Raw genomic sequence first — 21,472 nt, forward strand, 5'->3', positions numbered from 1 at the left:
AGTTTTACTGACATGGAGAGATTGCTGTCACCAATTCTCTTTCCTACACTCAGGGTTGAGCTCTAACCCCCTACAGCAGCGTCATTAGCAAATCTCAAAATGGAGTCAGCTGGGGGGTGGAAGAGAGAGATTTTGTCACAGCTGTAGGTGTATAAGGAGTATAGAATCCCTACAATGTAGAAGGAGTCCATTCAGCCCATCAGGCTTGTAGTGACAACAATCCCATCCAGGCCCTGACCCTAGAACCTTGCATATTTACCCTGTTAGGGTCAGGGGGCTAAGAGGCAATTTAGCACGGCCAGTCAACCCTAAGCACACATCTTTGGGCTGTGGAAACGTCAGACTGTCACCTGAGGCTGGAATGGAATCTAGATCCCTGGCACCATGAGGCACATTGCTACCACTGGGCCACCATTTTGCCTGAGTGCAGTAAGGGGCTGACGACACAGCCTTGAAAGGCACCAGTGTTGCTGTCTCTCCTTGCTGACTTCATGGTAGGGCTGTGGGAGCCTTGTGAAACAGACATGGGGTGCCTAGGGGGCTGAGGGGTGACCATAAAGGTTTATAAAATCACAAAGGGCATAGGCAAGGTGTGCAGACAAGGTATTTTCCCCAGGGTCGGAGCAACCTTTCCCCACAGAGGGTGGTGTGTATGGAATGAGCTGCCAGGGGAGATGGGTACAATTACAACATTTCAAAGACATGTGACAGGTACGTGGATGGGAAAGGTTTAGAGGGATATGGGACAAACACTGGTCCATGGACAACCAGATTTCCTAAACCAAACTAGTCCCATTTGCAAGTTGGGCTGAAGGGCCTGTTTCTGTGCTGTATATCTGTCTGATTCCATAGTCAGGATACAGGGTGTTGACCTGATCCACTGGTTGGGAGATTGCTGAGTGTTGTCCTGCAGGCTGCTTCCACTGTGAGGCATGCAGACAGTGCTCACACCAGAAGAATTGCTAGATTTGTAAATCTCACATTGAGCACAGTGCTAATGTCACACAGCAATGGGCCGTGTGAAGGGACTGTGGATGGACACTTGAACCAAAGCTGTAATGGGCAGATGTATCTGTGGCAGGGAGATTGCGGAGAATGTGGCCAGGTCGCTTTCTCCCTCAACATGTCACAGACAGTCCAGCAGATATGTCCAATAGGACTCAGCCAGCTTGATCAGTAGAACAAATACATGGATTTTAGTAAGGCGTTTGATAAGGTCCCCCATGGTCGGCTTATGATGAAAGTGAGGTGTGGGATAGAGGGAAAGTCGGCCAATTGGATAGGTAACTGGCCATCTGACCGAAAACAGAGGGTGGTGGTGGATGGAAAATTTTCGGACTGGAGGCAGGTTGCTAGCGGAGTGCCACAGGGATCAGTGCTTGGTCCTCTGCTCTTTGTGATTTTTATTAAAGACTTAGAGGAGGGGGCTGAAGGGTGGATCAGTAAATTTGCTGATGACCCTGCAGTCGGGAATGGGTTAATGACCCTTGTCACACTTAAGCAGTAAGACCCGAACTCTGATTTTGTTTAGAACACGGCAGAGTCCATGTTTTTGTCAGAGTTCGGTGTTTTTCATGTCTGTACCAGATAAAAGGAACAGCTATTCCTCTGTCTCCATTTGTTATCAAGAAATGCGATTAACCCAGCTCAAGTTAAGCTAGACAACCTCCATTTTCATGTACCTTTGTTTAACATCATGGAGTTGACATGTATGCCTTCTGTCTTTGAATCACCATAGATTCATATATATATATATTCATCATATGTTATTCATCTTATCCTGATCTAAAGTATTATTCAAACCTGTATGTAGATTAGTTAACTTGTTTGTGCAAAACCTGTGACGTTGTTTCAAGGATATAAATGACGAACAATCATGGCCTTGGAGATCCAACAAACTACGCAGAGGAAGATACTGCTAATACAACAAGAACCTCACCATGAACAGTGACAGACATCTTAGAGAATTACAATGTAATGAGGGCGGGGCCCAGGACATATATAAACTCTGTTCTTACTTGTGTTCGAAGAGAAGGCTGGGGGTCCACTGTGAGGAACCTCACTTCTCCCACAATTGTAAAAGTAAACACTGCATTTTGAACCACGAATAGTGTCAGAGGTTTTTTTACCTACAACAACCCTAAGATTGGTGGAGTAGTGGATGAGGTGGAGGGCTGTTGGAGGCTGCAAAGAGACATAGATAGGATGCAAAGCTGGGCTGAAAAATGGCAAATGGAGTTTAACCCTGATAAATGTGAGGTGATTCATTTTGGTAGGACTAATTTAAATGTGGATTACAGGGTCAAAGGTAGGGTTCTGAAGACTGGAGGAACAGAGAGATCTTGGGGTCTATATCCACAGATCTCTAAAGGTTGCCACTCAAGTGGATAGAGCTGTGAAGGCCGATAGTGTGTTAGCTTTTATTAACAGGGGGTTGGAGTTTAAGAGCCGTGGGGTTATGCTGCAACTGTACAGGACCTTGGTGAGACCAAATTTGGAATATTGTGTGCAGTTCTGGTCACCTCACTATAAGGAGGATGTGGAAGCGCTGGAAAGAGTGCAGAGGAGATTTACCAGGATGCTGCCTAGTTTGGAGGGTAGGTCTTATGAGGAAAGGTTGAGGGAGCTGGGGCTGTTCTCTCTAGAGCAGAGGAGGCTGAGGGGAGACTGAATAGAGGTTTATAAAATGATGAAGGGGATAGATAGAGTGAACGTTCAAAGACTATTTCCTCGGTGGATGGAGCTATTACAAGGGGGAATAACTATAGGGTTCATGGTGGGAGATATAGGAAGGATATCAGAGGTAGGTTCTTTACACAGAGAGTGGTTGGGGTGTGGAATGGACTGCCTGCAGTGATAGTGGAGTCAGACACTTCAGGAACATTTAAGCGGTTATTGGATAGGCACATGGAGCACACCAGGATGATAGGGAGTGGGATAGCTTGATCTTGGTTTCAGATAAAGCTCGGCACAACATCGGGGGCCGAAGGGCCGGTTCTGTGCTGTACTGTCCTATGTTCTATTAACAGTCTCCTAGGTCAATTCCTCATCTCTGTTCACTCAGTGAAAGTGACGCAGAGTTAGGCAGCCAGGGAGGACAGCTGGTTTAGTGATCTGACCCTCTCCAGGGGGTGAACATCACCATTGGAGAGAAGGAGGCAGCCACAGGAAACAGTCACAGCAGCCAGGCTCAGCTCCACAAGGACACCCCCACACCTGATCACACCCCCTCCCCCACACTGGGCTCTGAAACAGGCAGAAAACCAGCAGCAGCCCCATCAAATCCAGAGAGTCAGTGTTTCTCTCTCAACCCTCAGTAAATCAATCATTCATCCCAGTTCTGTGCTGGGATTGGCTCACCCCAGCCATTAGTCCCATGAAGCCATTGAACTAACATTTGGAGCATGCATTGACCAATCAACTCCCAGACACTAGAAACAAGGACTGAGTGCTTTATTGATCATTTGATGACTGGTTGAACAGGGTTTGTTTGTGTTTCCTGTACAGGAACAAGGTGATCAATGAAGCAGAGATCAGAGAGACAGCTGTCACAGTCAGGGTCACAATCAGGACCACCTCAGACTCCACACCTACAAAGCAATGAGAAACCAATGGTTAGTGGAGCTAACACTGAGGGGGAAATGGAAACCAGCAGCCAGCCAACTCACCCCCTGGAGACCTCTCCTGTATCCTTCCCTCAGCCTCATTCAGGGAGGCTGTTGCCAGGTTGGTCCCATCAGTATCCAGAATGAGCAGGGGTCCAAGTGAGGCCTCAGCCTCCCACTTCAATCCAGCTTCACTCTCTGCAATATCAACCATTCCAGTTAGAGAGGGGAAAGGGGGAAGCTCCCACATCTAGAGGATCAATGTCCTACCAGCTTCAGCTACAAGATCTCTCCTTCCTCTGGATCCAAATCCCAAATCCCTTGTGGCCCCACAGTTCCCCACATGGCAACAGGCACAAATGTCAAAGCTCGATTCCTCCAATGGGGTCCAGCTAAACAAGAGAAATCAGTCAACCAGGTTGTGCATCACTTCTCCACACAAACACATCCCTGAGGGAGAGAGGGGGAACTTACACATTCTGCATCTTCTGCAAAGTACAAGCTTTGTTCCTGGAATCTCTCCGATCCACTGGAACAACTTTCAGGTGACGGGTGATAAAAATCTGAGGGACACATTCAACACAAGTGGTTATTTAGTGACTCCCTCCCAACATGGAGACCCCAATGATCAGCTTCCTCTTACCAAGGAACACTCATCTCCAAAGAAACGGAAGGCATCCAGGTCAAAGCGGAGCTTGTCCGGCTCCCGCTCCTCTCCTGGCAACACAAAGGTTGAAAAGGAGTCCTCAGCTTTGCTGGCCAGGAGGCAGCTGAAGAAAGATGGAAAAAGGGACAAGAAGTGAATCCAGAAAAGCCATTGAGATGGGAGCAGCTAGAGAAAGCAGAGAGCTCCTTACCCATTGTAGTCAATGATGCTGTATCTCGGGCTGGAGTCCTTGTCTGGCCTCAATGTAGCTACACAGCGGTCAATGTAGAGCTTCAGGGCCATGTGGTTGCTCATTGAAACAGAGGCCTCAATGTGAATGAGCTCACCCAGGTAGTAGACAGTCGAAGTGCGCTCTGTAAGCCAGTCACCTGAAGTACAAGAGGACAAGGGTTGGAGACAGTGGGTGTAACTCCCAGTGAGTGAGGACAGGAAATCACTCCCCATCCACCCATCACATACCATTCATTAGGCGCAGTGAGAATGACAGATGCCCTTCTCCAGACCTGATGGAGCTGAATGGGATCCAGGTGGGCTTGATGGGGTTACTGCTCACATTGCCCTTCCTGGAAAGACAGTGGAGCCATTTTAGGACAAGGCAGAGGTCACTAGCAGCTGGAGATCTTATTGACAATCGAGTAAAGATTCTCACCTAAAATAACGACACTCAATGGGAACGACCACTCCATTGGTTCTCACAATAACGGATCCATGATACTCTGGGCTGTGGCTCAGGTGGGTGCTGTAGATCAGGAAATCTCCAGTCATCTGAAAGACAGCAGCTTAAGGAATGAAGAACTGATCTGAAATGAGAATGTTCTACACTGGGGTTAACAATGAACTCATCCCATTAAAACAATTCTTCAGGGGGATTGACAGGGTCAGTGTGAAGAGGCTGCTTCCCCCAAGCTGGAGAGTCAGTCAGCAGGGAGTCTTCAGTCAGGGGTCAGTCATTTAGGATTTATGTGACGACAAATTTCCTTCAGCAGCTGATGAATCTTTGAAATTCTCTCCAGCCCCAGAGAGCTGGGAATGGTCACTCACTGAGGATATTCAGGACAGAGGCATTTATTTCTGGCCATTGAGGGAATCATGTTGTGAGGACAGGAACATGGAGGCTGTGGGAAGCTCAGTCCTGATCATAATGACTGGGAAACAGGCTGAAGGGCCTCATCTGGTTCGCAGTGTTGCTATGCAACCTCAGCCCTTGCTGCAAGGAGAGATCATTAGCACAAGACCAGAATCAATTAACAGGGAAGTGATTCAATGCAAGCTTCAGTTAACAGGAAAAGGAGCCACAAGTTGTCAGTAATCTGGAGCATGGAAATAGAACAGTTTGTAATCAGAGACCCATTTATTCCAATGACTGGGAAAGTGGGAAGTGTGGAGTTCCTCTTTCGTCCAATCCATCTCAAATCCCATTTCATTCAGACTCAACCCATTTGGTTGAAATTGGACTGAAACCCAACCCTCAGTTGAGTTGATCTGAATGAGGGGAAATCAAACTGTAAAAATCTTCAAACTCGGAAAAGCTTGGTGGAAGCAAAGAGAAGCTTCCAGAATAGGTTTGGTTTGGAGAGACTCAGACCAGTGAAAGTGAAGTACAATCCTGAATAGAAAGCTAGTTTGGGGTTTATAAAGCAGGAGACAGCTATCTCCTCAATATCAATGACATCTCACCCAGTGCTGGAGTGAAGAGTGGGGAACAACCTACAGCCCCAGCTCAGAGGCAGAGTTTGAGGATTCACATTACCTGCAATCTGCTGCCACACTCATGGAGTCCATAGTCAAAGAGGACAGTGTGGTTCTGAGAGTAGATCCTGGTTGGCCGACAACCTGCTGTCCCCAGGGTCAGATCAGCAGCTTTAACCAGGTGCCTGGTTCCAAATAAATCCAGCTGGACCCTGAGCAGCAGCTTGTCCTCTCCACACTGCACCCTCACACTCTGCACTGGAGACACACCTTGACCCTCAGACACATGGAAATGGAAATCAAAGGGAGGCCCAGGAGGAGGGAATGTCTGAGGCCTCGGGGTGGCTTTGACTATTATCCATGGAAACCTGTGGCCTGGAAACTGTTGCCAAGTATCAGAGCAACAAACAGCTCCAACTAACACCAGCACTGGGAAGAAACTCCTCACTCCAAAATCCCCCATCATCCCAAACAACTGAACCATCCCTTCAGGCACCAAGCGACACCTTTTATACACACAGCCCACACTCAGCTGACAGCAATTATTCCAGAATCAATAACAACAATTGAACCAATTACCCAGCCCCCAGAACCCCCCCCCCCCCGCCTCCCTCTTTCAGGCATTTCTTTCGACACAAATCAAGTAGCTTTTTCGGGTACCAACGTAATAAACAAACTCAAATTAACTTAGGGACAAAGTAAAAGGGGCGGCTCCCCAAAAGGAAGGGGGGAACAGCCCGAACCAAAGTCAAAGTCGAAAGGAAACTTAAAACGTCAAACCAAAAGGTGATTATCGGGGTCGATAATACACCCCAGCCCCTGCGGCGCCCAGCGGTCGCGGAAGGCGTCAACCGCGCCCGTGGACACCGCATGCTCCCTCTCCAGAGACACCTGGCCGAGAATGTAGCCGCGGTAGAGGGGCAGACAGTCGGGATGGACGGCCCCGTCGATCGCCCGCTGCCTGGACCTATTGTTGGCGCGTTTCTCCAGGCCCAGGAGCAGGTTCACGAGGAGGTCGGCATCCCGACCCGCCCCTCTCCGCACCAGGTGCCCGTAGATCAGGAGCGTGGGACTGAAGTGCAAACAAAACATCAGTAAGAGGTGTTTGAGGAAACCAAAAAGGGTGTGCAGCCTAAAACACAGAACGTAGACATGGTCCACGGACTCCACGAGGCCACAGAAAGGGCAGTCTCGGGAGCCCGTGTACCGGAAAAACCTACGGTTGCACGGCACTGCTGCGTGCAGCACCCTCCACCCCAGGTCCCTGAGATAATTGGGGGAGATCCCTCCGTAGAGGGACCTCCCCTGGGGACCTCCGCCGCCCGGCGGCAACAAGGCCCGCCAAGGTGTATCCGGGCGACGGGCGAGGACGCGGTAGTGAAAGGTGTGCAGCAGCAGCCCGTACAGGAAACGCCTCCGCGCGGTGGAAAAGGGCACGGAGGGCATTTCCGCGAGGCGGCACAAACTGTGGGGCACCTGACCCGGGGGGGGGAGGTCTAGGCTTCGGGCCAATGTGGAATTCCGTCCGAGCAGGGGAACGCTCGGGCGGGATCCCACCGCACGCCTGCGCCGCCTCCAGACCGCGTGCGCACTCGGGGCCGAGCACGACCGTCTTAAGGTCTCGGATGGCTTTGGCCGCGCGCCAGACGGCCATCCCCGCGTGCTCAGCCAGCACGTGGGGGCTCATCCAGCCCGCTCCTCCGCCATCCAGCACGTCCCCGATCCTGGTCACCCCGGCGTCCACGGCCCTCCTCTCCGCCAGCCACCTGAAGTCGTAAGGCTGGAGGTGCAGATTCCTGAGCAGCGGCTCTCGCACGAGAGCCGCTACTCCTGACGGGGGAGAGCTGCGTCGCGAGGCGACCGTGTTCCAGACTGTGAGGAGGTCCTGGTAAAAGACGGACAACTCCCGCAGGGAGGTGGGAATATGCCCCAGATTTATATGCAGCAGCTGCACGTCGTAATTGAGGCCGTGCAAGTGGCGGAAAAAATACGTCGCCATCGCACGCCATCGTGGAGGAGGCTCGACGTAAAGGTATCGTTGCAGGGTCTGGAGGCGGAAGGTCGCTACCTGCGTGCGGAGGCACACCAGACCTTGTCCGCCCTCCTCAATCGGGAGATACAGCACCTCGGCAGCGACCCAGTGCAGTCGGTTGTCCCTGAAAAACCGCACGAGGGCTTTCTGCATATCGGTGACAAAGCCAGGGGGAGGGGTCAAAGTGACCAGCCGGTACCACAGCATGGAGGTGACCAGCTGGTTTATGACGAGAGCTCGTGCCCTGTAGGACAGCACTCGGAGCAGTCCTGTCCAGCGACCCAGGCGGGCGGAGACTTTGGCCTCCAACTCCCGCCAGTTAGCCGGCCAGGATTCCTCGGCTGGGCAGAGATGGACCCCCAGGTAGAGGAGGTTGGTCCTGCTCCAGGTGAAAGGCCTGAGCTCCTCCGGAAGGGGGTCCGTCTCCCACGGACCGACCAGGAGTCCGGAGCACTTGGCCCAGTTGATCCTGGCGGAGGACGTGGCGGAGTACACCGCCTGGCATTCTCGCATCCTCCGCAGGTCAGCCGGGTCCGTGAACATGAGGAGCACGTCGTCGGCGTAAGCAGACAGGACCACCCCTACGTCTGGGCCGCGCAGAGCCAAACCCGACAACCTCCTCCGCAAGAGGCGCAGGAATGGCTCCACGCATATAGAATAAAGTTGGTCGGACAAGTTGCAGCCCTGCTGTACTCCTCTCCCAAAGCGAAGGGGCGCCGTCAGGGACCCGTTAACCTTAATGAGACCCTCTGTGGTAGAGGAAGATTTCATGAGACAAAAGATAAAGACAGTGAGAATGGGGAAAGTAAAGAAACGGAATGGGTGCGATTTTCCGGGCCCGCTGCGCTGCTCGAGTAGCTCAGTGAGCCGGGGAATGTCAGAGCGGAGAAGCTACGACATCTTCTCCAGAGCCTTCAACATGTCATTGATGAAGATGAACATCTCGTCAAGGCCATCCCCACACCCCCACTTCTTGCCTTCAAACAACCGCGCAACCTCAAACAGACCATTGTCCGCAGCAAACTACCCAGCCTTCAGGAGAACAGTGACCACGACACCACACAACCCTGCCACAGCAACCTCTGCAAGACGTGCCGGATCATCGACACGGATGCCATCTTCTCACGTGACAACACCATCCACCAGGTACACGGTACCTACTCTTGCAACTCGGCCAACGTTGTCTACCTGATACACTGCAAGAAAGGATGTCCCGAAGCATGGTACATTGGGGAAACCATGCAGACGCTACGACAACGGATGAATGAACACCGCTCAACAATCACCAGGCAAGAGTGTTTTGATCCTGCTGGGGAACACTTCAGCGGTCACGGGCATTCGGCCTCTGATCTTCGGGTAAGCGTTCTCCAAGACAGCCTTCACGACACACGACAACGCAGAGTCGCTGAGCAGAGACTGATAGCCAAGTTCCGCACACATGAGTACAGCCTCAACCGGGATCTTGGGTTCATGTCACATTATTTGTAACTCCCACAACTTGCCTGGGCTTGCAAAATCTCACTAACCGTCCAGTCTGGAGACAATACACCTCTCTTTAACCTGTGCTTAATGCTCCCGCCACTCACATGTCTGTACCTTTAAGACTTAATTACCTATAAAGATTCGCATTCCAACCATTATTTTGTAAATTGAGTTTGTGTCTTTATATGCCCTGTTTGTGAACAGAGCTCCCACTTACCTGACGAAGGAGCAGCGCTCTGAAAGCTAGTAGATTATGCTACCAAATAAACTTGTTGGACTTTAACATGGTGTTGTCAGACTTCTTACTGTGTTTATCATTCGAGGCATAGATTGCAAAAGCTGGGAAGTCATGTTGGAGTTGTCTTGATTTGGTGAGGCCACAGCTAGAATACTGTGTGCAGTTCCGGTCGCCACATTATAGGAAGGTCACCACCTCGTGGAACCCAGCTGGTGATAGTCAGGAGGCTGCCCCTGTCCATGCGGCTGAACTCAAACACATACCCGGAAGGCAGTGCAGTAGGAGCATCGATGTCTATGCCTCAAGGGTCCACAATGGGCACCCCCGCGCTCCCACCCGTATGCTCCCCCTGCCTGCCGTGGCCAGTTTGTCAACCGTAGGCAACCCATTGAGGTGACGCTTGGCACCGAGGATGGTGTTGGGTTGCCACCAACCAGACTCATGGGGACACTGGTTATTGGGAGGGGGTGGGGAGCTGGGATGAATAATCGGACAAAACATTTCTCCCTCTCTGCCACCATCCAATGATCCGCACCCCCATCCCAACCCCCTGACCCCCCCACCCACCACACACCACCCCCAATGTGCCAAGGATGCACCTTGGCATAACCCACCAGACATTGAGCAGTGCCACAGGTATGGGGCCAGAGGAGGTGGCGCATACGGAGAGGGCACATGGGGGGGGGGGTGGCAGATCAGTGGGGGGTTCCCGCTGCCACTCTGCACAGGGATCGTGAGTAGTGGGAGAGAAGGGCTGAACGGGGCTGGCCATCGGAGTGGGAAGGGGTCGTCTTGCTGGGGAGGTTCGGTGCTGCGGGGGAGGGGTGCGATCGGAAGACCGGGCCAGGAGGGTGATAACAGTTAGTGTGGGGGGATCGAGACTGCAGGGGGTTTCGGGGGGGGGGGGGAGATCGATGTATTGAGGTGTCCAGGAGAGTGTGGTGGGCGGGAGAAGGTGGTGGGATCAGGGTCATGGCTGACCCAGACACATCCGGAAGGCCAATGATTGGGTGGGTTGGGCCAACGGGCTTGGGGGGGGGGGGTGGGGGGTGGGGGGGGGGGGCGGTGTGCTGGGTCCGGAAGGCCAGCAATCAAGTGGTTGGGGGGGGAGGTCACATGGCCAGCAATTGCGGGAGGCGTTGCTGTGCTGGCCAGCGATCGGGAGGCCGGCAGTGCGGGCCTATTGCGCATGTGCCAATCTCGGCGCTGAATGATGGGAGCAGGCACAGTGTCCCGCTCAGTGCTACGCTGCCGGCCTCTCCAGCGGGAATAGGCCCCGTCCACTGATTTTCAGCGCGATTGACGCTAAGGCTCCTGGTGATGCACAGAGTGTGGGAGATTCATTTTGAAACTCCCGCTGAAAAAAGCAACGGGATTTACTCCAGTTTTTACACAAATTCAGCTCTTGGAATCTGTTTGGGAGAATCCCACCCAGGGTGTGTGTGAAATTATAAAGTTACTTTTCAATCGCCAATACCGTGAAGTCAATCTTGATTCAAAAAGAAAGGATTGCCCTCTATTCATTGGAGGAGTTTTCCATCTGGAGAACAAATGGCATCGACACAAAGTTGTTTGGGGTTAAGCTCTGTTGTTTGGACATAATTTGGATATAATCCGCTCTGTGTTCCTGCTCTTTAAACTGTCACCGCTCTGTGTTCCCACTCTTTAAACTGTCACCGCTCTATGTTCCCACTCTTTAAACTGTCTCCGCTCTGTGTTCCTGCTTTTTAAACTTCTTACCCAGTGCACTCTGGGGAAGGGGAAAAAGGGTTCAGTGTTCCATTGGAGCAATTCTTTTTCTTTGTAGCAGTAAGTTATATGGAGGGGATGGAAGTGAAGGCAGTGCAATGTACCTCCTGCAGAATGTTTGAGGTGAGGGACACCGTCAGGGTCCCTGCTGATTACACCTGTGGGAGGTGCACCCATCTGCAGCTCCTCCAAGACCGCGTCAGGGAGCTGGAGCTGGAGTTGGATGAGCTTAGGGTCATCAGGGAGGCAGAGAGGGCCATAGACACAAGCTTCAGGGATATAGTTGCTCCAGGGAATGAAAATAGATGGGTGACAGTGAGAGGGGCTGGGAGGAAGCAGTCGGTGCGGGGATCCCCTGTGGTCGTTCCCCTTAGCAACAAGTATTCCACTTTGGATACAGGTGAGGGGGGCGACCTACCAGTGGTAAGCCGCAGTGACCAGATCGCCAGCGCTGAGTCCGTCCCTGTGGCTCAGAAGGGAAAGGGGGAGAGCGGTAGAGCTAGAGTTATTGGGGATTCGTTTGTTAGAGGGATAGATAGGAGGTTCTGTGGCAACAAGAGAGACTCACGGATGGTATGTTGCCTCCCGGATGCCAGGGTCCGTGACATCTCCGACCGTGTCTTCAGGATTCTAAAGGGGGAGGGGGAACAGTCACAAGTCGTGGTACACATCGGTACCAACGACATAGGTAAGAGTGGGGACGAGGATTTAAAACAGGAATTCAGGGAGCTAGGGTGGAAGCTGAGAGCCAGGACAAAACAGGTTGTCATCTCTGGTATGTTGCAGGTGCCACGGGATAGCGAGCTGAGGAACAGGGAGAGAGTGCAGTTAAACACATGGATGCAGGGATGGTGTAGGAGGGAGGGTTTCAGCTATGTGGATAATTGGAACACTTTCTGGGGAAGGTGGGACCTGTACCAACAGGACGGGGTGCACCTGAACCAGAGGGGCACCAATATCCTGGGAGGGAAATTTGCTACAGCTCTTCGGTGGGGTTTAAACTAATTTGTCAGGGGGATGGGAAAAGGAGTTGTAGTCCGGAGGTCAGTGAGTGTAGTGAGGTACTGGGAAGGGTATCATGGTCAAAGGTGGGTACCAGCAGACAAGAAGGTGGGTTGAAGTGTGTCTACTTCAATGCAAGGAGCATCCAAAATAAGGTAGGTGAACTTGGGGTGTGGATTGGCACTTGGGACTACGATGTTGTGGCCATTACGGAGACATGGGTAGAACAAGGACAGGAATGGTTGTTGGAAGTTCCGGGGTATAGATGTTTCAGTAAGTGTAGGGTAGCTGGTAAAAGAGGTGGAGGAGTGGCACTGTTAATCAAGGAGAGTGTAACGGCTGCAGAAAGGCATTTCGAAGGGGATCTGCCTACAGAGGTAATATGGGCTGAGGTTAGGAATAGGAAAGGAGCGGTCACGTTGTTAGGAGTTTACTATAGGCCCCCAAATAGTAATAGAGATGTGGAGCAAGAAATTGCTAAGCAGATTATGGATAGGTGTGGGGGTCACAGGGTAGTTGTCATGGGGGACTTTAACTTTCCAAATATTGATTGGAGCCTTTATAGGTCGAATAGTTCGGATGGGGCAGTTTTTGTGCAGTGTGTGCAGGAGGGATTCCTGACACAATATGTGGATAAGCCGACAAGAGGTGGGGCCACATTGGATTTGGTAATGGGAAATGAACCGGGCCAAGTGTTAGATTTGGTTGTGGGAGAGCACTTTGGAGATAGTGACCACAATTCGGTGTCTTTTGTTATTGCAATGGAGAGGGAGAGGGCCATGCGGCAGGGCATAGTTTACAATTGGGGGAGGGGTAATTATGATGCAATCAGGCGGGAATTAGGAAGCATAGGATGGGAACAAAAATTGTCAGGGAAAGGCACGAATGAAAAGTGGAACTTTTTCAAGGAACAAATACTGCATGTCCTTGATAGGTATGTCCCTGCCAGGCAGAGAGGAAATGGCCGAGTGAGGGAACCATGGTTCACAAAAGAGGTGGAATGTCTTGTCAAGAGGAAGAAGGAAGCATATGTAAGGTTGAGAAAACAAGGTTCAGTTGGCTCGATGGAGGGTTACAAGTTAGCAAGAAATGAGCTGAAAAAGGGGCTCAGGAGAGGTAGGAGGGGGCATGAGAAGTCCTTGGCGGGTCGGATCAAGGAAAACCCCAAGGGTTTTTATGTGAGGAATAAAAGAATGACTAGGGTGAGGTTGGAGTTGGGTGAGGTGAGGTCACGAACGGCAGTGGGAATTTGTGCATGGAGTCAGTAGAGATAGGAGAGGTGATGAATGAACACTTTTCTTCAGTGTTCACCAAGGAGAGGGCCATGTTTTTGAGGAAGAGAGGGTGTCACAGGCTGATAGGCTGGAGGAAGTAGATGTTCGGAGGGAAGATGTACTAGCAATTTTGAAAAAACTGAAAGTTGATAAGTCCCCTGGGCCTGATGAAATATATCCTAGGAGTCTTTGGGAGGCAAGGGATGAGATAGCAGAGCATTTGGCATTAATCTTTGCGTCCTCACTGTCCACGGGGGTGGTGCCAGAGGACTGGAGAGTGGCGAATGTTGTTCCTCTGTTTAAGAAAGGGAATAGAAATGACCCTGGTAATTATAGGCCGGTTAGTCTTACTTCGGTGGTCGGTAAGTTGATGGAAAAGGTCCTCAGGGATAGGATTTACGACCATTTAGAAAGATGCAGCTTAATCCAGGATAGTCAGCACGGATTTGTGAAGGGCAAGTCTTGCCTCACAAATTTGATAGAATTTTTTGAAGAGGTAACTAAGTATGTAGATGAAGGTAGTGCAGTTGATGTCATATACATGGATTTTAGTCAGGCTTTTGATAAAGTCCTCCATGGTCGGCTTACGAAGAAAGTAAGGATGTGTGGGATAGAGGGAAGTTTGGCCGATTGGATAGGTAACTGGCTATCTAACAGAAGACAGAGGGTAGTGGTGGATGGAAAATTTTTGGACTGGAAACCGGTTACCAGCGGAGTGCCACAGGGATCAGTGCTTGGTCCTCTGCTATTTGTCATTTTTATAAATGACTTGGAGGAGGGGGCTGAAGGGTGGATCAGTAAATTTGCTGATGACACCAAGATTGGTGGAGAAGTGGATGAGGTGGAGGGCTGTTGTCGGCTGCAAAGAGATATAGATAGGATGCAGAGTTGGGCTGAAAAATGGCAAATGGAGTTTAACCCTGATAAATGTGAGGTGATTCATTTTGGTAGGACAAATTTAAATGTGGATTACAGGGTCAAAGGTAGGGTTCTGAAGAATGTGGAGGAACAGAGAGATCTTGGGGTTCATGTCCATAAATCTCTGAAGGTTGCCACTCAAGTGGATAGAGCTGTGAAGAAGGCCTATAGTGTGTTAGCGTTCATTAACAGGGGGTTTGAGTTTAAGAGCCGTGGGGTTATGCTGCAACTGTACAGGATCTTGGTGAGTCCACATTTGGAATATTGTGTGCAGTTCTGGTCACCTCACTATAAGAAGGATGTGGAGACACTGGAAAGAGTGCAGAGGAGATTTACCAGGATGCTGCCTGGTTTGGAGGGTAGGTCTAATGAGGAAAGGTTGAGGGAACTTGAGCTTTTCTCTTTGGAGCGGAGGAGGTTGAGAGGAGACTTGATAGATGTTTATTAGATGATGAGGGGATAGATAGAGTGAACGTTCAAAGACTATTTCCTCGGGTGAATGGAGTGGTAACTCGGGCGCATAACTATAGGGTTCATGGTGGGAGATATAGGAAGGATGTCCGAGGTAGGGTATTTTACTCAGAGTGGTTGGGGTGGGGAATGGACTGCCTGCAGGGATAGTGGAGTCAGAAACTTTCGGAACATTTAAGAAGCTATTGGATAGGCACATGGAGTACTTCGGGATGATAGGGAGGAAAGAGCTTAATCTGGGTTTCAGATAAAGCTTGGCACAACATCGTGGGCCTAAGGGCCTGTTCTGTGCTGTACTGTTCTATGTTCTCTGTTCTATGTTCTACACAATGCAACAATCACCAATCCTCATCGTGGCTCAGTTATCACATGGATGGTTTTTAGCTGAGACCTCTGGGTCTTTTCCATGGCACGTTACGACAAGGACATGCCGAGGTAGGCGGTGGCACAATGGTATCGTCACTAGATTTGTAATCCAGAGACTCAGGTTCAAATCCCACCACGGCCGCTGGTGAAATTTGAATTCAATAAAAATCTGGAATTAAAGGTTTAACAATGACCATGAAATGATTGTCAATTTTTGGAAAAACCCATCTGGTTCACTAATGACCTTTCGGGAAGGAAATCTGCCATCCTTACCCGGTCTGGCCTACGTGAGACTTCAGATCCACAGGTGTGTGGGTGACTCTCAAATGCCCTCTGAAATGGGGGGCAGTGAGGGATGGACAATAAACGCTGGGTCCAGCCGGCAACTCCCACATCCCATAAATGAATAAAAATATCACAATATGGAAAGAACAAGCAGATTATTTGATCCAGGTGGAAAGTTGTTTGTTTATCTTATTTTATTAACATGTTAAAGGTTGGAATGATTTATCCAGTTGTTTGCATGAAGTCAAATTGCTGCATATTTGTTGAAGCTAACAATGAAATAGCAATCGGTGGCGGGATGTTTTGCTCTGGGCATGTTTTAATTTCTATTTGTTTCCCCAGCAACATTTCAAGATGAGAGTGATGGGATATTTCAGCACAGACTTCAATTCGTTACGGAATTTATTCTGAGTTGCTGCATAAATGCAGGTATTTGTGCAAGAACTCAAAAGCTGAAGCATGAAACCGATTTCTTGTAGGACATCCGAAATGCTAATTAGAAACATAGAAAACACTACAGCACAAAACAGGCCCTTCAGCCCCACTAGTTGTGCCGAACATATCCCTACCTTCTAGACCTACCTATAACCCTCCATCCTATTAATTCCCATGTACTCATCCAAGAGACTCTTCAAAGACCCTATTGAGTTTGCCTCCACCACCACTGACGGCAGCCGATTCCACTCCCCCACCACCCTCTGAGTGAAAAACTTGCCCCGAACTGCTCCCCTGTACCTACCCCCCAACACTTTAAACCTGTGTCCTCTCGTAGCAGCCATTTCCACCTTGGGAAAAAGCCTCTGAGAGTCCACCCGATCTATGCCTTTCAACATCTTATATACCTCTATTAGGTCTCCTCTCATCCTACGTCTCTCCAAGGAGAAAAGACCGAGCTCCCTCAGCCTATCCTCACAAGGCATGCCAATCAATCCAGGCAACATCCTTGTAAATCTCCTCTGCACCCTTTCAATCTTTTCCACATCCTTCCTGTAATGAGGCGACCAGAACTGAGCACAGTACTCCAAGTGGGGTCTGACGAGGGTCTTATATAGCTGCATCATTATCCCCGGACTCCTAAACTCAATCCCTCGATTGATAAAGGCCAGCACACCATACGCCTTCTTAACTACCTCCTCCACCTGCGGGGCCGATTTTAAAGTCCTATGGACCCGGACCCCAAGGTCCTTCTGATGCTCTACAGTACTAAGAGTCTTTCCCTTTATATTTTACTCCTTCATTCCATTTGACCTGCCAAAATGGACCACTACGCATTTATCTGGGTTGACGTCCATCTGCCACTTGTCCGCCCAGTCTTGCATCCTATCTATGTCCCTCTGTAACTTCTGACATCCCTCCAGACTATCCACAACGACAGCGCAGAGTCGCTGAGCAGAAACTGATAGCCAAGTTCCGCACACATGAGGACGGCCTAAACCGGGATGTTGGATTTATGTCACATTATCAGTAACCCCCACAGCTTGCCTCCTGGACTTGCAGGCTGTCCTGTCTGGAGACAATACGCATCTCTTTAACCTGTGCTTAATGCTCCCTCCATCGACATTGTCTGTATCTTTAAGATCTGGTTGGTTGTCGGGATTCGCATTTTAATCAGTATTCTGTAACTTGATTTTGTGTCTCTGTGCCCTGTTTGAGAGCACATTTCCACTCCATCTGACGAAGGAGCAGCGCTCCAAAAACTAATGGTATTTGCTACCAAATAAACCTGTTGGACTTTAACCTGGTTTTGTTAAAACTCTTACTGTGTTCCTTTGGGCAAGCCAGTTCTGGATCCACAGGGCAGCAGCCCCTTGGATCCCATGCCCTCTCACTTTTTCTAGAAGCCTTGCACGGGGTCCTTATCGAACGCATTGCTAAAATCCATATAAACCACATCTACCGCTTTCCCTTCGTCAATGCGTTGAGTCACATTTTCGAAGAAATCCACCAGGCTCGTAAGGCACGATCTGCCTGTGACAAAGCCATGCTGAGTATTCTTGAGCATACTAAACCTCTCTAAATGCTCATAAATCTTGTCCCTCAGGATCTTCTCCATCAGCTTACCAACCACTGAGGTTAGACTCACCGGTCAGTAATGTCCTGGGCTATCCCTATTCCCCTTCTTGAAAATAGGAACCACATCCACAATCCTCCAATCCTCCGGCACCTCTCCCGTCTCCATCGACGACACAAAGATCATCGCCAGAGGCTCTGCAATCTCTTCCCTTGCCTCCCACAGTAACCTGGGGTACATCCCATCCGGACCCAGCGTCTTATCTATCTTGATGCCAATCAAAGATTCCAGCACAACCTCTTTGTTAAAGTCCACATACCCAATCTTTTCAGTCCACCGCAAGCCCGCAGTACATCCACCCAGGTCCTTCTCCTCTGTGAAAACCGAGGCAAAATACTCATTAAGCACCTCTGCCATTTCTAGTGGTTCTATACAGATTTTCCCGCCTTCACCTTTTATAGGCCCTATTCCTTCACGTCTCATCCTTTTACTCTTGACATATTTATAGAACACCTTAGGGTTCTCCTTAATCCTACCTGCCAAGGCCTTCTCGTGACCCCTTCTGGCTCTCCTAATTTCCTTCTTTCGTCCCTTCCAACAAGCCGTATACTCATCTAGATCCCTATCTTCGCCAAGCTCTCTGAACCTTTTGTACGCTTTCCTTTTCTTCTCCACTAGGTCCCGCACAGCGTTCGTGCACCACGGTTCCTTTAACCGTCCAACTCCTCCCTGTCTGCTCGGAACGTTGTCCTGTAGAACTCTAGACAGACATTCCTTGAAAAACTGCCACCTCTCTTCAGTACATTTCCCCGAGAACACCTCCTTCCACTTTGCTGCCTTATATCTTCATATTTCCCCTTACTCCATATAAACGCTTTCCTCGCTTGCCTGATCCTCTCTTTTTCCAATGCAAGCATAAAGGAGATAGAGTTATGATCGCTATCCCCAAGATGCTCTCCCACTGAGAGATCTGACACCTGTCCAGGTTCATTGGTCAGTATCAGATCGAGTACAGCCTTTCCTCTTGTAGGCTTGTCCACATGCTGTGTCAGGAAACCCTCCTGAACACACCCAACGAACTCCTCCCCATCCAATCCCCTTACCCGAGGGGTATTCCAATCTATGTTTGGGAAATTAAAGTCTCCCATCACAACAACTCTGCATCTCTCCAGGATCTGTTTCCCTATCTGCTCCTCCACCTGCCTGTTACTATTGGGCGGCCTATAGAAAACTCCCAGCAAAGTGATCGACCTCTTCCCACTCCGAACTTCCACCCACAGAGACTCTGTAGACAATCCCTCCACAGCATACACCTTCTCTACAGCTGTGACACTATCCCTGATCAGCAGTGCCACTCCACCCCCTCTCTTGCCTCCCTCCCTGTCCTTCCTGAAACATCTGAATCCCGGCACCTGGAGTATGCAGTCCTGTCCCCGAGACATCCAAGTCTCCGTAATGGCCACCACATCACACTTCCAGGCATCGATCCACACTCTGAGCTCATCCCCTTAATTCACTATACTCCTGGCATTAAAGTAAACATAGAACATAGAACAGTACAGCACAGAACAGGCCCTTCGGCCCACGATGTTGTGCCGAGCTTTATCTGAAACCAAGATCAAGCTATCCCACTCCCTATCATCCTGGTGTGCTCCAAGTGCCTATCCAATAACCGCTTAAATGTTCCTAAACACATCTCAATCCTTTGGTCTGAGCTCTCCCCTTCTCTATCCCCCGTCCATCCTCCCTCTTGCACTGTCTGTAAACCTTCTCTGTTTTGCGAGCTGACTTCCTCACTCCCAGTCATCTCGTCTCAATCCCCTCCCCCCAACCTAATTGATGCATTATCTTGCATCATGGCCATTCGCAAGCAAATAGAATTCACCAGAAACATCACCCAGAGCAAGATAAAATTTCCCCAGATGACAAAGAGTAAAATGATGGATTTTCTTCGCTTCTCGATTTCGGGATCACTGGGATTCTTCCCACTGCTGTGGAGCCGGAGTCTCCTCCGGGCCCCGCTCGACACCAGAATGTGTCTAACAGTCAGCGCATTGAGCAGCAGGATCAGCAAGAAAGGGACAAATGGAGTTAAAATATAATGTATTGTTTCTACTGCTCCCCATATCCTTGAAAGAAGAAAGCTGTCTAACACGTAACAAAACCAAGGCGCGTTAAACAGTATATATTCACTGGTTAAAATAAAGTACCAGAAAGTATTTTTCAATAAGAACAGCACCGTCACGCTTCCCACAACTGTAGTCACCGTTCTCTCTGTGCAATATTTTACTTTCAGCTTCTGGCAACAGATTGCCACAAATCGATCAAAGGTAAAAGCAACTGTGTCCCAGACTGAACAGTCAGTTATTGCATAAAGCAGGACGCCGTGTATATTACACAATTTAATGTTCTGTACAAAAAGGAAGTGTGCGGCGTAAGCAATGGGAATCTGTCTGAGTATCACATCAACTGTAATAACCAGTAGATCTGCCGCTGCCATGGACACCAGGTATCGAGCGACACATTTAGAGAGACCACATCGTCCTTGAGATAGGACCACAATCGTCACTAAGTTCACTGTAAGGGAGTTTGCAAAAGAAAAAGCAGCAGTATTCAATGAGAGTTCAGTCTGAAATTAGAATTTTCATTACTGCATATATTTTTTTCTTTGAGAGAGTTTCTCCTGTTGGAGACAGGCTTTGCAAAAGCAGCAATGGACTGTGAAATAAAGAACTGAACAGGATCAAACTATCTTTAATAGATACAAAATCTGAGTTCTTAAAGTTAGTGTATTTATTAGTGTCACAAATACACTTGTATTCACACTGCAATGAAGTTACTGTGAAAAATCCCCTAGTCGCCATAGTTCGGCACCTGTTCGGGTACACTGAGGGAGAATTTAGCACGGCCAATGCACCCTAACCAGCACGTCTTTCAGAATCTGCTGCAAACCTTGAGAAATGTGATTCCTGAGATGGGGGATTGCTGCTCCATCTTGTAGAAAATAACAAGCTATTGTTTGTGAAAGCAACAATCACCCAAACTTGGAAAGAACTGAAAGCTGTGCAGAATTGGGCTTTAACTGTAATAGATAGCAGGCTGCTGTTGCCTGGGAGGGCGATATGGGGCGTGGATATTCCTGTGATCACTGCTCACCGATTGTTAGAAGAAAGTGCACAAATGTGGAAACAATACGGGTTCACAGTCCAGTTCAGCGCTGGGACATCAAACTCTCCTACCCACACTGCATTGAGAAAGAGCTTGTCCAGGGAACAGCTTTGCCGAGGCAGATTGTTCAGGGGAGATTAAAGTTGGCATTATTGGAAGAAGAACATAGAAATCTCGGTATCCTTACCAACCGTGCCACATGAGGCAACATCCATGGACAACTTATCTAATTCCTCTGTGAAAAATGACAGGGTATTTTGCTACACTTTTCCACTAACTCAGTAAGGTGAAACAGGAGCTACTTCTGGATGCAGTGCCCTGTGTGATGATGCATGCACAATTCCAGTCACATTTTCCTCCATCGTGTTGTTTGCAATGGTGTTTGCAGCGTTCCTCTAAATGCTTCTTAAATGTTGTGAAGGGGAGAGGGAGGGGGCTGGCTAAGATGTTCTGTCAGAGAGTCGGTGCAAACTCGATGGTCTCCTTCTGCACTGTCGGGATTCTATGTTCAACTC

General features: G+C 49.6%; 1 protein-coding gene across 1 annotated transcript; it reads right to left on the reverse strand.

Moving 5' to 3' along the window:
* Positions 1–3,453: 3,453 nt before the first annotated feature.
* Positions 3,454–6,424, reverse strand: LOC144487153 (zona pellucida sperm-binding protein 3-like). Its single transcript, XM_078205214.1, has 8 exons — positions 6,023–6,424; positions 4,922–5,037; positions 4,732–4,835; positions 4,463–4,640; positions 4,249–4,375; positions 4,080–4,168; positions 3,876–3,997; positions 3,454–3,590 (listed from the first exon to the last, which is right to left on the reverse strand). The coding sequence occupies exons 1-8, from the start codon at positions 6,422–6,424 to the stop codon at positions 3,454–3,456; spliced, it is 1,275 nt and encodes a 424-aa protein (XP_078061340.1).
* Between the last annotated feature and the right edge of the window lie 15,048 nt (positions 6,425–21,472).

The sequence above is a fragment of the Mustelus asterias genome, unplaced genomic scaffold (assembly GCF_964213995.1).
Source record: "Mustelus asterias unplaced genomic scaffold, sMusAst1.hap1.1 HAP1_SCAFFOLD_623, whole genome shotgun sequence".
NCBI lineage: Eukaryota > Metazoa > Chordata > Chondrichthyes > Carcharhiniformes > Triakidae > Mustelus > Mustelus asterias.

Bases quoted from the DNA above. Each gene is read 5' to 3' on its own strand.
- LOC144487153 (XM_078205214.1), bottom strand. From the start codon at position 6,424: ATGGGGGATTTTGGAGTGAGGAGTTTCTTCCCAGTGCTGGTGTTAGTT. The intron at 4,376-4,462 runs GTAAGGAGCTCT...ATCTTTCTTCAG, and splicing joins AGCATCATTGACTACAATGG to CTGCCTCCTGGCCAGCAAAG. The intron at 3,998-4,079 runs GTAAGTTCCCCC...TCTCTTGTTTAG, and splicing joins TTGCAGAAGATGCAGAATGT to CTGGACCCCATTGGAGGAAT.